The sequence below is a fragment of the Amaranthus tricolor genome, chromosome 17, assembly GCF_026212465.1.
Source record: "Amaranthus tricolor cultivar Red isolate AtriRed21 chromosome 17, ASM2621246v1, whole genome shotgun sequence".
NCBI classification, from domain to species: Eukaryota; Viridiplantae; Streptophyta; class Magnoliopsida; order Caryophyllales; family Amaranthaceae; genus Amaranthus; species Amaranthus tricolor.
The window spans coordinates 13,452,263-13,470,296 of NC_080063.1; the positions used below are offsets into that span (position 1 = coordinate 13,452,263).

Consider the following 18,034-nt stretch of genomic DNA (forward strand, 5'->3'; position numbering starts at 1 on the left):
CACTAATAGGAGTGCTATAAGAAATCTTTCTATTTATATCACAAATTTCAGATATAATTAACCTCGTTCATGTTCATTTTAATATTTTAACAATGATTGTGGTATTTTTTTACTAACTTCATTAAACATTTTGATATTACTTGTGGTATTCACATGTTTTCTAGTAACTTAAATAAAATATTTTTAATAGTTGTAGTCCATATGTTTTTTAAACTATCTTTATTTTAATATTTTTTAAATCCTTACCGTCTTTACTTTTTACTCAATCAAATTTTGTGGAATGGAAGAATTAATATATTTTCATAGAGGGTTCACCATATAAAGAATTTTATTTTTCTTAATTTAAATTAAGTAAAAACGTTGTAGAATGGAAGAATTAATATATTTTCATAGAGGGGTGTTTGGTTCATAGGTTGTTTTTTTAGTTTTTTGGTTGACGTATAATTTTTGGCTTGTTGGTTGATTAAACAGCAAAAAAAAAGTATTTGATAAATGACTTTTAAGCCAACAGAAAAGTTGTTGTTAAGCCAATATAAAAGCTACTCTAGTTTTTTTTTTGACTTTTGACTTATTGATCCATTTTTTCTCTAATAAACAACCAACACTAGTGAAAAAACACATCATTTGCTGCGGTTTTTTATATACGTAGCAATAAATAGGGAAAAGAATTAGGAACAAAAAAATGACAACATATGTTGTGGTTTTTTGGATGCCCGCAACATATAAGCTTTTTCCCCATCAAATGCTACGGTTTTTTGGATGCCCGCAGTATATAAGCTTTTAAAATCGCGTCATTTAACCTTACAAAACCTTCTGTTTCATTAAACCCTCTTCAACCTACTGTTTCTTCTTCAAACACCCTCTTCAAACGCACGAATTGTTCTTGCTTTTCTTGTTCTTGTTCTACAATCAATCTTCTTCAAACAACTGATTCTTCAAACGCATGTCTGCTGCTTCTTCATCATCTATGCAAAACCCATGGTTGTGATAAAGCCACGAAGTTTTAAATCCACGAAGAACCCATTGTTGTTGCTCTTATTAAACCCAGGAAAAACCCACGAAATTTGAGCTTAGTTCTTGCTCTTCTTCAAGGTATAATTTTTTAAAGCTTAACTCTCAAACTCATTGTTGTTCAAGCTTCATTAATTAATTGTGTTTTAGGGCTTAGTTTTTTTTTATACTAATTTTATTTTATTTTTTTCATTGTATAGGTTATATACAACCCAAAACCCACGAAAATTCAAGGTATAATTTTCATTTTGATTTTGTAAATTAGGTTTAAATTTATCATAATTTATGATTGTGTATGTAGTTGTTGTTTTTTAACTTTTAAATTTATCATACATTTCATGTTTTGTTATTATTTTAAGTAATTTCTTTATTTTATTTATGAATGTGTATGTAGTTGTGGTTTTAAGTTTTATATTATCATATTTTTTTTTATAGTTTGTAAATTAGGTTTAATTAAGGTTGTTTATGGTTAAATTTATTATTATTAGGGTTAATTAGGCTTAAACAATCTTCTTATTAGAATATACATATTTTTTGAAAAATTTATACATTATGATGGTTTATTATTAATATTGTAAATTATTACTTAATTTTGTGGTTAATTAGAGTTTGTTAAGTACATATGTTATTATTAATTTTGTTTCGAATTAATTAATCACACTAATTAGGATGACAAAAGATCGTTCTTGGATGTATGGAAGCATTGAATCGTCAGAATTTATTGATGCCGTATTAGAATTTTGTAGTATTGCGGTTGAACATCAAGTTAGGACAGGGGGAGTTGGTTTTTATTGCCCATGTGTCACTTGTGGCAATATATCAAAGGTAGATAGTGTTCATATCCTTAGGGTCATAGAACCCATGCATTTGGAATACAATGCATTGGGTCAACCCTGTGGAAAATAGCGTAGGCAATATGGAAAACAAGTGGGCCTATGTATCCGCAAGATTTCGATATTGTACGCATGAAACGAGGTTCCATATGTTTGAAGAACTCTCTATGGGATGATATTGTGGTAAGCAATAATTTACTATTTTTATTCATTTAGTTTCATTTTAAAATTAATTTAATTGACACTAATAAATATTATTTTTCTTTTGTAGAATCTTTTTCACATCGACAATGATGAGGAGAAGAAAAATGTGTTTCTTTCAGCTGTTGCTGAAAGATTCAGAGATTTCAAATCCAAGCTAGTAACTGGCTGGATCACCAAGAAGCGTGTCCGTAAGACCAAAAAGGTCAAAATGGGGAACAAAGGTGGAGAGCAATCAACTTCAAAGATGCCCTATGAAATATAGGGTCACATATCGAAGAATGAATGGGAGGCTTTTGTTGCCAAAAGAACAACTCCTATTGAAGTTGTAAGTATTTAATATTATATTATAGCTATTTATTTATATTTACTTCGTTTGATTCAATCATTAAACTTATATATGACATTTGATTTCTATTGATTAATTAGAAAAAGCGTGGTAAAACTTTTGAATCAGCAAGCAAAAGGAAGTTTTACCATCGCTTGGGCCCAAATACGTACAATGAGGCTCAAAAAGAGTGAATGGATGCGGGTTTATACCCCAATCAAAGTCCGGCTACGACCTCATCTACGACTACCTCCGCATCCGTGAATACTCCTGCTGGAGATCGGGTGCGAGATTGGTATTGCGGACTTCATTTCGGAGATGCAAGTGGTAAATTTACCATTAATGATTCGGGAACGAAGAAGGTTGCCGATGCTGTGGTGAGTTTTGAAATTATTAAGTATATTCTTGATTTGTTTTGTATTTTTTGGCTTTGATTTACTTATACTAATTGTTATATATGTCACTTTTTATTTTAACAGATGGGCTGGAAGGAAAAAGAAGCTACGGGGGAGTTCACCCCAAGAGGCAATGTTGATGCATTGCATATGGTCTTAGGAAAAGACCATAGAGGGTGGCTAGTCGGAAAAGGAGGCGTCCGCGTGGGGTTAATAAGGCATTCGGCAAAGAGTGTGTTGCTATTCAATCCCGAACGATGCCACCTGATGAAGTAGCAACCCTCAGAGCAGAAATTACGAAGTACGTTCTCGCCAAAGTGGCACTCGTGTTGCAGAAGATGGGAGCACCCACTGTAGACTTGACAAATCTGATTGTCAAGGATCAGCAAAGTCAACATGTGGATCCTAACGCTTCGGTCCAGCCAACACCCGAGCCCATTACCCCCGTAGCACCCCAGCCCATTGCTACCCATGTAGGACAAAATCCTACACCGGAGACCATGTACTTCGTTGCTTAAATTCCGGAGCCAACTCCCGAGTCAGTGGTAAAGGTACATAATTTTTAAGTATATAAGCACTTATTAATTTAAATTGCAACGTGTTTTAATATTTTATTATGATGCTTATTATACTAAACAACACATTTTTCAGGAGGCGACTCCTTGTTGTCTTTTGTTGCCTCAGTTAGGTGTTGCTAGTGATGGCGACTTAACTGAGGTTGTATATAGTGTGGCACAGCCAACCAAAGAGGGCCAAACAGTGCATTCCATGCCTGTTACAAGTGGCCACATTAGTGTACGTAGAAACTATTCAAAAGGGGTTTGAAGATTTCTCACTCTCGGTTCCAATGCCAGAATGAAGCCTTGAGAAACTATCAGACACCCTAGGTAGTTTCGTCACATGGCCATATGCTTGGGTTCCTCATCTTATTTGTATTTTTTTTAATTGCATGCTTGCACTAATTTAATTGTAAAAATTGAAATAGCAAAAGAGTCCAAAGGGCTCTAGGAGAGAGATCGGTTCCTTATCAAAGGTGTCGACTGGGTCAAAGTAGATGGCTATCACTCCAATTTTGACTGATGCGAAACTAAAAGATCTCTTTCAATATTGCAAATGGTTGCACACATGTGCATCTCGCATGCGTGAGGGGGACCCAATCGTTCTAACCCTACAAAAGGAACAATTTTACTTTGTTGAGAGCTCTTTTGTAATTATTGGTCCTAGTGACATTGGGCAATTTTTGAGAGGAGAAATGTTGAATATAGCTCTTATCCATGTCTACATGAGGTGATGTTCATTATCTTACAATTTAGGCATTATTATTTAATTGTTTTAATAACCGAATTACTGACAAAATTTTCTTATTCGTGAGTTTAGTGCGGCTTGCGAGGAGCTAAATTCTTGCGAACCTCCAATAAAAATTAGATGGTTTTGTCCTGAGTCGATTTCGGGTACTAAAAGCGTAAATGATCTAGATGATGTCAAAGCATACATTGAGACTACTTTAAATAATTCCCTTGCATCTAAACACACGTTCATTCTGGCTCCATATGTGGAAAAGTAAGTATTATTTTTGAAATTGAACTTATCCTTTGACGAATACTGTGCACGTCTTCGACTAATTACAAAAAGCTCAAAACCCGCTTCACGACACAAAATTCAAAGCCGTGTTGAATGCGTACGTAATTTTCTAAATTTTACCAATTTCATTTAATTAAGTGTTATATATATATATATATATATATATATATATATATATATATATATATAGTATTACATTAATATTATTACATGCATTAATATATAAATAGTTATACTTTTCCCATGCGTTTCAGCACAATGAAGAAAGTGTGTGGAGTAATGGGATCTATATCCAGAGCCACATTTCCGAAATAGACAGCAGTACACAACACTATTCGAAATACGTTTCATTAAAGTGTTTTTGGCACTTTCGCGCATAAAGTAGCTAAAACACTGGTTTGTTTTGCACGAAACTTGGCACACAACACTATTTGGTATATATTATTGTGTTGAAGTGGTTAGAATTGAAAAACATAATCATATGCTAGAAATTACGTGCTAAGTTGCCATTTTAATGGTTTTTAAGCTTTTTTTTGCACTAACATCTATTTTCTCTTTGTGCTTTCAACAAGATTATATTACCGTTGATTGCGGCTACTACACTCTCAAATACATGGACGATATCTTACAATCCGTGAAGCAGGTTGGAGTCGAAAACATTAATGCCGTAAGTATTTGTTATGTTCTTAAATTATAATATTATATATTTACTAATTGGTAAAATCTATTGTTTATGTATTATCATTTAATTTAATATCATATTATAGGTTTTATACGACACTCCAAGGAAAACACGTCCATTGAGAGATGGGGAAATGCGCGAATTGAAAGACAAGATTGCCACGTATCTTGCTAATTTTTGTTCTTGGTAAATAATGTAATTAGTTTAGATTTAGGACTTTAATTTGTATATGTACATATTATTATATATACGATCGAGAGTTTACAAAGAGATTATTGGTGATTATCATTGGATTATTACATTGTACATTAATCATTGTTTATTACATTGTACATTAATCATCAGATTATTTATTAATATTAAACGAAAAAAGAAAAATAAGCGATATGTTGCGGGCCTACTAAAATCGCAGCATATAGTGTTACACTATATGCCGCAGTTTTAGGAGGCTCGCAGCATATAGTCTTACACTACATGTTGCGGTTTTGTTAGGCCCGCAACATATAGGCTTTTTAAAACCGTAGCATTTCAAATAGGCCATATGCTGCTATCACTAATGCTTGGGGCTTAAACCGCAGCATATTATGGCAAAAAAAACTGCAGCAAATGAGCATTTTTCCACTAGTGCAACAACTAATGCCTAAATTTATCCAACAATTCCAATAAACAACCAACTTTTTCTATTAGCTTAAAAATCAATAAAAATAGTCAATATTTTAAGCTAATCAAACAAATAAACAAAAAAGTTAACAACCAACATTGTGTTTTTTTTTTGAGATGACAACCAACATCGTGTTTAGTACATGGAGTAGTTGGCTTTTGGCTTTCGGCTTGTTGGTTGATCAAACAGAAAAAAAGTGTTTGGTTAATGACTTTTAAAGCAGTTGAAAAGCTGGCTTTTAAGCCAGAAAAGGTGCTCCAGCTAACTTTTTCGTTTGGCTTTTGGCTTGTTTGTCTACTTTTAATCTAATAAACTGCCAACAACGAGTACTCAAATTTACCAAATATCTCCACAAACAGCTGACTATTTCAGCTAACTTAAAAACTAACAAAAAACGTAAATATTTTCAATTGATCAAACAAACCAACTAAAAAACAAATCGCCAACTGTCAATAATCAATTGCTACACACCCATCAAATATCCAAACAATACCTTTGTTTTATGTTCATAAATAAATAGATAAAATGGTGCTCATACTCTCACAATTCCCTTTTAAATAAATAAAAAAAGCCTAAAAGTAAAATCAGTAGTAATAATAAAGGAGTAAAAGAGGATGACTGTAGAGACTAAAAAGTAGAGTAATAAGGGAGGCGTCTGCAGAATGCAGGTGGTCAGACACAGAGCTTCCCTTACTCTCTCCTGCATAAAAATACAGCTATCCCAATTTACAGAAAACGACCCCTCTAGTATTAGGCCTTAGGAGTACTCTTCCTTTCTTCTCTCTCATTATACCCAAATGCAAGATAGAGAAATTTCAGCTACTATTTCAATTCTACCTCTTTAGATTAGCCCTTACTGTAATACCAAAATTAATACAACAGTCAGAAAATTACAAAAAAAAAAAAATAATTTTTTTACTTCGGAGGGTCCTTGATTTACCCAGAAGTTTGCAGAGCTGAAACGAAACAAGTCATTTTCTTCTTTACTTTTTTCATTATTATCACACTCTCTTTCCATCACTAGAATTCAATTCGAAAGGAGGAAATGCAATGCACATTGTGTAAGAGTTGAGTGAGTTTTCTTTTTATTTTTCTTGAGAGAGAAACTAAAATTGATTAAAAGGGCAAGTTAATCGTGAATTCGCAGAATATTTTTTGTGGGTCTTGATTTTCTTCCTTTATAGAAGAAAACCCAGAAAAGAAATGTTATGTTTTTGAATAAAAGAGGTTGAATTTGAAGAATAATTGTGGTTTTTATTTCTGGGTTTTTTTTGTTTTATGGTATTTAAGTGGAAAATGGAGGTGGGTTTTTTGTTTGGGGTCCAACAATGGCGGCATTTTCTTCCAGCTTTAGTCTTTCTCACTTCATTGTTACTTTCAAGCTTGGGTTCTGTAGATTCTGATGATGGTCAGTTTTTCCTTATCTTGTTAACAATTTTTACTTATTTTTTGTCTCTATTAGGTTAATTAATTCTATATTTATCTTAATTTCCAAATGTGATTAATATAGTAATGTTACTTTTTTTGTCCTTAATCATCTTCCTAGAAGTACTTTTATTTTTTAAAAAATTCCTTGGAATATAAGAATTTTATAAAACCCTATGTTTGTTTATTTGTTTAATACTTTAATCAATATTGTATTTTTAATTGTCTCTCTCTTTTACTTAAAACCTTCTAGATAATTATAATTTATATATGAGTAGGTAGCAACAGTTTTAGCCGTTATTTTTTAAAGATAAGGGTACTTAGGTTTTGGTCTTATCATTTGAGAGTGATTTTTAACTCTACTTTCTTTTTAGTTTTGACAATGTTCTTTCTTATATTTGCTCTTTGTTTCTTTTTTTTGGTAGGTGAAATGTGTAATACCTTTTTGTGTCGTATCATTTTATAGTACTTTTTTAAAAGTATTTGTACAATGAACTTATTTTCATAATTTCTCACTTTTTATTGTATTTTAAAAGATTTTTTATTTCTGGGATTGAAGGAGCAACACTGTTGGAGATTAAGAAGTCAATTAGAGATGTTGATAATGTGTTATATGACTGGTCTGATTCACCATCATCAGACTATTGTGTGTGGAGAGGAATCACCTGTGATAATGTCACCTTCAACATTGTTGCCTTGTGAGTTTTCTGTTTGTAACATTATACCCCATTACATTTGTTTTGATTTCTTTTGATTTTGATATGGTTATTGTTCTTATCATAGCTAATTTGTCACATGCAAGTCTTCATCATATTGGTTTAGATCTATGTTAGTTGGGCTCGGGTACTGATGTTGGATATGGTACGTGTCCAAGTGTTTGATATGTCTACGTCTAAATATTCAATTTTACGCCTAAAATGAAATGTCTATAAGCCATACTGATGTCCGAGAATCAAGGATTGGACCCAGATATGTGAAGCAAAATGAAGAGTCTGAGTAACATAGGTTTAGATGTTTTGCATAGTGTAACATAATTTGTCTACTAATTCGCTTTTTGAATTTGCCAGATTTGCTAAAAATGGCCAAAAATCATGTTATAATGGTTTTGCATGTTGAGTTTGTTGTTTGTGTAAAGATTTTGATGTTTTTATTGCATTTTGGGTGGTGGGGTCTATCTAGGAATCTTTCAGGGCTAAATCTTGATGGAGAAATTTCACCTGCCATTGGAGATCTTAAAAGCTTGATATCAGTGTATAGTGCTCCAACTTTCACTTCCATTTGGCTACAGTTTTCTGTTTTTCACTGGTTCTCTATATGCTGATATGCTGTTCAATATTTTGTTTTTGGACAGTGATCTTAGTCGAAACCAGTTCTCCCGTCAAATACCCGATGAGATTGGCGATTGTTCTCTGCTGAAAAGCTTGTATATTTCAACCGATATCTCGAGTTAATTTCATTATTTAAGACCCTAGGATGTTGATTTTACCGATGTATATATGTTCGAAGTGTTAACATGACTTTATTTGGCCAATTTAGGGACTTATCGTTTAATGAACTATATGGAGATATACCATACTCGATTTCCAAGCTGAAACAATTAGAAGCGCTGTAAGAATTCATCTAATGTGGAACTAGTTGATTTGTTTCGTCGTAAAATTAGCTATAAACTTGTTCCATCTCTTTGGTCTTCCAGGATTTTGAAAAATAATCAATTGGCAGGCCCGATTCCATCAACCCTCTCTCAGATACCGAATTTGAAGATACTGTAAAAATCTTGACATTCTTTGATTACCAAATTAGCGATCATCAGCACATTGATCGTGTTTGTTGTTCTAGAAGTTGACAATCAATTATTAAAACCTACTTTTATTGTTTTTTCCAGAGATTTGGCCCAGAATCGTCTGTCGGGGGATATCCCCAGGCTTATATACTGGAATGAGGTCTTGCAATATCTGTAAGTTGATTTCCACAATTTAATGAATGGTTTTGTACAGGCTTGTGCTTACTTGATAGTGTGATACTGAAGGCCTTCATATTTACGAATTCTCATTTGCGTATTTGTTTACCGACATGTAGTGGGCTTCGGGGCAACAATTTGGTCGGGTCACTCTCACCTGATATGTGCCAGCTGACTGGGTTGTGGTACTTGTAAGTGATATATGCTATTCGCCGCCCATGTATTTTACACATTTCAGTTAGTTCTCTCGATTCTTACAATATCACGGCCTCCTCTTATTTTGCAGTGATGTGAGAAACAACAGTCTGACTGGAACTATACCTGAGAGTATTGGCAACTGTACTGCCTTCCAAGTATTGTACGTAATTAATCTTCACTTGCATCGACTTATGTACATTTATATCATAGTGCAAAAACAAGTCCATGTCGAACGTACTGGCCCGGCAGTAAAGATTTTTACATCTACCAAAACGGTAATCCCGCTTCCTAAAGGTGTAAAAAACCGCATTTTAGGCTGACTCATGGGATATCTCATGGTTTAGGCCAATATTTGACAGTATGACTTCCATATTACCCTCGTTATTGTATTGCCGTGTCTGTTATGGCAAGTACCGTGAGTATTACATAATTTTCCAGTATGATTTATATTTAGCTTGATTATTGATATTGAAATGAGTTTTCTTAAATTTGTTTTGGCTGCAGGGATCTATCATACAATGAGCTTACCGGAGATATTCCATTCAACATAGGATTTCTACAAGTGGCAACCTTGTACGAGGATACAAAACCTCCACTCTACTTTGTATATGCAGTGAAAATTCTGCTGAGATTTGCTCTAAGCTCACGACGTTTTTCTCAAACACGCAGGTCATTGCAAGGAAATAAACTATCAGGGGAGATTCCTCCTGTTATTGGCTTGATGCAGGCACTTGCAGTGTTGTAAGATCCCTCTATTGTTACTGCTCTGTAGTCTGTTAGTTTGGTCGTCACATAAATAGTTTGAAGTTTGCTATCATAGTAACAATTGTTTCTAGATAGAGCGAGTACTTTCTGTTTTCTTTCTATACTTATGCAAAATTGTTGTAAATTTCAGAGATTTGAGCTACAACCAGTTGACCGGGATAATCCCCTCTATATTGGGAAATTTGAGCTACACCGAGAAACTGTGAGATTCCACTTAATTTGTGTTATTTTTTTTTTTGCTATATGTGTTGTTTGATTGACCCGAAGAATGTTGCAGATATTTGCACGGAAACAAGTTAACTGGATCAATTCCTCCAGAGCTCGGGAATATGTCGAAACTCCATTACTTGTACGTCTATACAACTTTAGGGAACCTATATTATCCCGATTTCTACCATATGATTCTTGAATTTTGATCAAGGCGGAAATGAGAACTTTTATTCTGTATGTTACACATTAGTACTAATGATCACTCATTTCATTTGTATCTGAACTCTCCAGGGAACTAAATGATAACCATCTCACTGGACATATTCCGCCGGAGCTGGGGAAGCTTACCGACTTGTTTGACTTGTATGTAACGACATTAATTTCTTATTACTAGCAAGTACTCAGCTAATATGAATCGGGTAACTTACAGGCACCTTACGTTTGTGCGATTTTATCAGGAATATTGCAAATAATGATCTTGAAGGACCCATACCCGGGAATCTTAGTTCCTGTGCGAATCTCAATAGCCTGTGAGTTGCATGATCTACGTTGATCCCTCCCGCCTTTTAAGTTATGAACTGTTGATCAAGAATTCTTTCTTGTTTAATTTTCACAACAGTAATCTGCATGGTAACAAGTTGAACGGAACCATTCCTGTTACTCTCCAGACCCTTGAGAGTATGACATACTTGTAAGTGATACTAATCTCGTCAGTTCGGAAATTAATGTATGAAACTATGAATCACGAAACAATGGATGTTCCTAACCTTGTTACTTTTTTGTCAAACAAATCTTTAGGAACCTGTCATCCAATAATTTGAGAGGTCCCATTCCTCTTGAGATATCTCGTATGGGAAATCTTGATACGCTGTAAGATTTATATGCCTGTTTTTTCTTTTTTTGGTGCATTTTACGATTGATTTTTGTGGCGGTCGGTAAAATGACTAGTCGATAAAAAAATTGTTTTTGTTCAGTGACCTTTCCGACAACCAGATCACTGGATCAATTCCGTCACCACTCGGAGATTTGGAACATCTTCTTAAGCTGTATGTTTTGCCATCTGGAGATATCGAACTATAAAAACTTACTTAGTTTAATCCATTTTTACTGATTCTATTCTTTGCTTGTACAGAAACTTGAGTGGAAACCATATATCCGGTATTATACCAGCCGAGTTTGGGAATCTCAGGAGCGTTGTTGATATGTAAATCCTTCTCTACTGCCATCGTCGACTTATGCAATTTTTGTAAGACATGTAATGTTCTTGCATTTTGACTTTTATACTGTGGTTGCAGAGATCTGTCTAGCAATCGGCTTACTGGTACAATCCCGCAAGAATTAGGTCAACTGCAGAATTTATTCTCCCTGTAAGTTTTGCTTGACAATTGGTTGATCACTACTTCCGCTATCCTGTCAGTAGCATTGAAATATCCGTGTTGATTTTATGGCAGACGATTGGAATACAACAACTTGTCTGGAGATGTCATGTCGTTGATGAACTGTCTCAGCCTTGCCACACTGTAGGTTTATTTCACACATGTATATATTTTTGCCGAAGAATTATCCTTGCTTGGTCCCTCTTCCAAATTAAGATAAAGTGATCTCATGGGTTGATGGGATTGTGAGAGTAAATTTCCAATTCTACATTTGTCCTATTATTATGAAAGTTGTTAATGTAGTTGAGTAATATCATGCAGGAACGTGTCGTATAATAACTTGGTGGGTTATATTCCAACAAGCAACAATTTTTCAAGATTCTCACCTAACAGGTAGACGTTTTTTGTTTCGTTTCATAATTTTCTGCTAGTTTATACTATTTTTAATCTCGTCTTGTACAGTTATACTCATTAGATTATCTTTACCCTTTTTTTGCAGCTTTGAAGGAAATCCTAATCTATGTGGATATTGGCGTAGTTCAGCATGTCAAGAATCTCCTCCTTCTGGACGAGGTGAGCATTTTAGAGTAAAGTACTCGTGAGATGGTGAAAGTGTGCTAGTCTGAGCAATTATTCATGTTAATTGTTTTGCTGATCATACTTCTAAGTAGAGGTGTTCATTGGGGTTATCGGGTTAATTTTGAATTGGGTGTTTCAGGTCGGTTCAAAATCTGGTCTTTGTTGACACTGATTTTTACATTATTCTACTTTCATTTTGAAGTAGGGTTAAGTCGGGCTCAGTTCCAAGGTCGGATAAATATTGGGTTATCGGGTCTGTTTTGAACTCCTACTTCTAAGCTGTAATTGTATTAGCAGAAGCCAGAGGCATAGATATGACTTGTTTATGTGCATGATATCAAACTCTCGATAGTTTCTTTACATTTTTTCACTCTAACTTTAGTTTTTATTCATATAAGTTCCTAATCTGGAAGTTTAGTACTGAATCCTCTAATCCTTACATGGGTTTTTACTTTTATGCAGTTTCTATACCAAAGGCTGCCATTTTAGGGATTGCGTTGGGTGCACTTATCATTCTTTTAATGATATTAGCTGCTGCTTTCCGTCCGCATAAACCAGCTCCATTTTTTGATGGTTCCATGGAAAAACCAGGTTACTCTCCACCTGTCTATTCTAACTTTAATTTTTGCTTCTGTGTATTGTCAGTTTTGGTTTACTCTATTAATAGGATATGGTGTGGTGGGTGTGGTAATGTGTTGTGTTGACCTATGTTTCTCGGACTCCTTTATATCATCTCAAGAACCCATGTCTCGTCTTTGACACTAATACATTTTGTATGTATCTTTCCGTGTCGGATTTTTGGATATGTTCCTGAATCGGACACAAGTACGCAAGTCTGAGTAACATAGATGTTGACTGCACTTAATTTACGAGCTCTCTAATTTTTGTTTTTCCAATACATATTTGATGCCTGATTTCCAGCGGTAGTTAGTTATTCATCCCCCAAGCTTGTGATCCTTCATATGAATATGGCGCTACATGTGTATGATGACATCATGCGGATGACCGAGAATCTGAGTGAAAAATACATAATCGGTTATGGAGCATCCAGTACGGTGTACAAATGTGTGCTGAAGAATTGTAAACCTGTTGCAGTCAAAAAGCTTTATTCCCACCCTCAGTCTCTAAAAGAATTTGAAACCGAGCTTGAAACGGTTGGGAGTATCAAGCATCGGAATTTGGTCAGTCTACAGGGTTACTCTCTTTCTCCATCTGGAAACCTACTTTTCTATGATTACATGGAGAATGGGAGCCTCTGGGATCTCCTTCATGGTGGTAAGTTTTTAGATGTATTATCTTTGCATATTCGGTTAATAGTTTTTGGCCTGTTGTGCTAGTCTTCGTTTCTTAAACTTTGATATTGACCATAACCTCCTTAGACCTTAGCTCTTTTGATAAAATTATGGTCTGCCGTCATCCAACCCTATCTGAACCCATTCATCTTGCACTTTTTTTCTCACATCTTTAGGCAGCACTACCAGTGTAACATAATTTGCTAGTTGATTTTCTTTTTGAATTCAAGATTCGCTCAAATTTACCCAAGAATAGTCCTAAGTTGACCATAATTCGTTTTTTTAGATTCACGATTCGTGAGGAGATCAGTGAATGATGTGAAACTGGGCACTACTGAGGTTTTGAATCTTGTAGTTGTTGGCTTTATTAAACAGGGCAAGCCAAGAAGAAAAAGCTAGACTGGGATACTCGTCTTAGAATAGCACTAGGAGCAGCTCAAGGGCTTGCTTATCTTCACCATGATTGCAGCCCTCGTATAATCCACCGGGATGTGAAGTCATCAAACATCTTACTTGACAAGGATTTTGAACCACACCTGACTGACTTCGGCATTGCAAAGAGCGTGTGTGCCTCAAAATCCCATACATCAACCTATGTAATGGGGACGATTGGTTATATTGATCCTGAGTATGCTCGTACTTCCCGCCTTACCGAGAAGTCTGATGTTTACAGCTATGGGATTGTTCTCCTCGAGTTGCTGACTGGAAAAAAAGCTGTGGACAATGAATCAAATCTCCATCATCTGGTCAGTTAATCTCTTTTCTTTGAAGTTCCCTTAAGTGAAACATTTAACCCAAAAATACCACTAGATATCCGGAGAATATTGTTAATAATGTCCGTTGAAATGTGCAAGATATTATTTGGTTTTTTAGAATGCCTTTAATGTTATCACCTCAATTGATTTTTGAAAGAAATGAAGTACTTCGGGGATTGGTGGCGGTATATCGTTGAAAAAGATAATTCAAATGGTGGATAGTTTTTATTAGGTGTTCATTCGGGTCATCGCGCTGATTTCGGGTTAGATGTTTCAAGTTGGTTCAAATTCGTGTCTTGTGTTTTATATTGTTTTTAATATAATTTTGAATTCATTTTGAAGTTGGATTCGATTAAAAAGTCGGGTAAATATCGGATTGTAAGGGTTTTGAACACCTCTAGTTTTTAGACAAATTCAATGAATAATACGTATGTGTAGAGCTTAGTGTTCATCATTGTTGTATATCTCTTGATGTACGTCTTATTTACCAACATCATTCTACCTTGATTGTTTAGATCTTAGCCAAGGCCGCAAACAACGCCGTCATGGAAACTGTCGATCTGGAAGTCACTGCCACATGCAAGGATCTCGGAGTCGTCAAGAAGGTGTTCCAACTCGCATTGCTATGCACAAAGAAGCAGCCTGGCGATCGACCCACAATGCACGAAGTCACCCGTGTCCTAACAAGCCTCGTTCCCGAACTACCCATCAAGCAAGCATCTCTCACTCTCACCCCACTCCCTCCGCTCCCGCCATTACAAATGCCCTCTTACATGGACGAGTACGCAAATCTCAAAGCTCCACACATGGTGAACTGCCCTACAATGAGCACCTCTGATGCCCAACTTTTTCTCAAATTTGGTGAAGTAATATCCCAAAACAGCGAGTAACTCGAATCGATCCAGACCGTAAAACAGTAAAATGTGTATATTTTGGTACCTAATCATTTTCAATCTAGGATAATTAAGTAGTGTGATATGAGAAAATCTTAATGTTAAATTTTCACCCAAGGATGTAAAAATACAGATTTAGTGATACCAAGTGATGGTAGTTTTGGAAATTAATACAAGTGGGGTCATAAGTCTGTAAGGTTCAAGCTTATTGTGTGATCTTATAAAGTATTTTCCGACCTTGTTTGGTACAGTGCATTATTGTTTGTTGTAGTAGAGTCTAGCAATAATGCAGAGTGGGACCCATGGTTTGTACTAGTTATTTTTGTTTTGCGTTATCAGATCAATGCTAACTGCCATCTTGTTACCTCTAAGATACCATTGTCATACTTAATGACTCAGTGAGCTGTCCATTTTTTGGGCAGTGAACAGTAGTAGGATTAATCATTTTCGTTGAGGATAAATGCTGTTTCTATAGATATTGTTTGCCAGATTCTATGAGCGGATTATACTAGACATGAGGATGAAAAATGTTGTTTTTATAGATATTATTTCCTAGATTCTGATTATAGTTTATACTGGACATGAGGATGATGATTGTTCCCTTTGAGTTTGTTACTAAAACTAATATTTTTATTTTCCTTAAAGAATATAAAATGACATATAGAATGTTTTGAATTTATGTTCAAACTAATGTCTAAATAAATCAAATTTTTGATTTTAGGGTTACCAAAATTAAAATTCTTATTATGATCCTCGAAGGATTGAGATTCAATGGAAAATACAGAAGAAAATCTTCAAATATTTTTTAAAAAAGAATTTCATCTATGTTGGTAGAATCATTGTTGAATATGAATTGATCATGGTCGAATTCTTCAAAACTCTATCGGCTATCCGTTTCTTAATGCTCTTCGGTCTTTAATCATTTAAAAAAAAAAAAATTTTTTGTGAGTGACCGTCTCTTAACGAGACACCTCAACACTAGAACTCATATTTATATTATATACATAAAAAAAATAACTTCTCTCCTAATTCTTTAACTGCAATTTTAATCAATTTTCTTAAAAAGAAAGTTTCGTTCACAAATTAAAAAACAGAAAAATCAAAAACTAACAAGAACTTAAGATATGGCACTCAATTGAATTTCTCAATAGATCAAATCTAATTTAGAAAAAGCAATCAAAAATATATCTTTTTGAACGATACATAATAAAAAAATGAATATAGAGGAATTACTTGATAAGATATTGAAAAATTCTTTATCGGCTTTGGCCCATATAAGAGGAGAAATGATTGCACATAAGTTTGATTAGTTTCCATTCTAAAATCAATTGGTAATAGAAAAAGTAACCCATCAAACTTAAGTGTTAGTCAACATCTCTCTAATTTTTCGATGCGAGGGAACAACATTCTTTTCGAACCCGCACATTTTTTATGAAAGACCGGGATTTTTTTTGTCTACAGCTGATCGAAAACCTTCGGCTCTGATACCATGATAAATTTATTATTGGGTTTGTACACCACAAGACCTACATAAGAGAAGAGTTGCTTACATACAAACTCGATGAGGTTCTATTTTAAAACCAATTGGTATTATTAGGAGTAGTCCATCAAGTATATATATGATAGTCAACCTCTCTCTAATTCTTCGATGTGGGATCACATGTGGGTCATTTTTCCAACACTCCCCCTAGTTTGACTCCTAAAAAAGACTACACTTTGAATCTTAAAACGCTTCGAGTCTTGTAGGTTGCACCACTTACGTTATTATATATAACATCTACTTCATGATTTTAAAACATCTACTTTGGATCTTACGTCACCTAATTTTAAGACTCATAACTATTGAACATTTAATGTATAATAATCCTAAGTATATAATCACTAAGTACTACAATTAGTTGTGGGACAATATGTATTAAATATAAAGTCCAAAAGGGGTTCAATGGATAGGACGAAAGAAAAATTGGAAAACCGAGTCAGCAAGAAAAGCCGACTCGGGTTTAGGTTCTGAAAATTGATTTTGTCAGCAGAAAAAGCCGAGTCGGCTTTCCTGGGAATGGAGCAAAAGCCGACTCGGGCTTTTGTTCTGATATCACCGTTGAGTTTTTACGTTTCCATTGAGTTGATTGCATTGGATTCCCTTACTTATTCCATATAATTAATGGAGTTACAAAGGAGTAATTGGGAGGAATAATACTCATGAATACCTTGGTTGATGGTATTGATTGGAGGTCATTAAAGTTGATCATCATTGGGTGATTTATAGTGCCATGACCCTCAAAATAATGTTCAACAGCATGCTCCAAAAAATCAGGTCAAAATAGTTGTTTGCAGTTACTAATTGCGAACAATTATTTTGTCTTTTTTGACCAGTTCGCAGTTAGTTTGAAAGTAACTGCGAACAACCCTAAACCTCATGTTTGGGAATTTCACGCTCACTTTTGGCATAAGTTTAAAAGTTAGATTATTTGGTTCATTTTTTAGATTTTTTAACTTAAAAGATTTCAAAATTTCTCAGTTGTTGAATGTCAAAAATATGGAAAGGATTCTTGACTTAGGCTCCATGTCTTCTTTTTAAAGGATTCTATGACTCGGTTTTGGGCTCCTTCACATGTCTTTGGACGAAAATTTGAAATACATAAGAGAAAAAAAAAATTAACAAAATAAACTAAGTTTTGAACTTATTCCAAAAGTAAGCGTGAAATTCCCAAACCTGAGGTTTGGGGCTGTTTGCAGTTAGTAACTGCGAACAGGTCAAAAAAGTCAAAATAGTTGTTCGCAGTTAGTAATTGCGAACAACTATTTTGACCTGTTTTTGTGCAGCATGCTGAACAGCCCCAAATCTCAGGTTTGAGAATTTTACGCTTACTTTTGGAATAAGTTTAAAACTTA

General features: G+C 34.6%; 1 protein-coding gene across 1 annotated transcript; it reads left to right on the plus strand.

The window, feature by feature from the left end:
* Nucleotides 1-6,260: 6,260 nt before the first annotated feature.
* On the plus strand, nucleotides 6,261-15,513 carry LOC130804166 (LRR receptor-like serine/threonine-protein kinase ERECTA). Its single transcript, XM_057668513.1, has 27 exons — nucleotides 6,261-7,100; nucleotides 7,677-7,815; nucleotides 8,297-8,368; nucleotides 8,469-8,540; nucleotides 8,654-8,725; nucleotides 8,811-8,882; nucleotides 9,000-9,071; nucleotides 9,194-9,265; nucleotides 9,361-9,432; nucleotides 9,777-9,845; nucleotides 9,942-10,013; nucleotides 10,168-10,239; nucleotides 10,315-10,386; nucleotides 10,539-10,610; nucleotides 10,706-10,777; nucleotides 10,867-10,938; nucleotides 11,046-11,117; nucleotides 11,222-11,293; nucleotides 11,380-11,451; nucleotides 11,543-11,614; nucleotides 11,699-11,767; nucleotides 11,945-12,016; nucleotides 12,123-12,196; nucleotides 12,665-12,793; nucleotides 13,124-13,477; nucleotides 13,870-14,240; nucleotides 14,765-15,513. Exons 1-27 carry the CDS (start codon nucleotides 6,971-6,973, stop codon nucleotides 15,137-15,139), a joined length of 3,006 nt encoding a protein of 1,001 aa, XP_057524496.1. The 5' UTR covers nucleotides 6,261-6,970; the 3' UTR covers nucleotides 15,140-15,513.
* The last annotated feature ends 2,521 nt before the right edge of the window (nucleotides 15,514-18,034 follow it).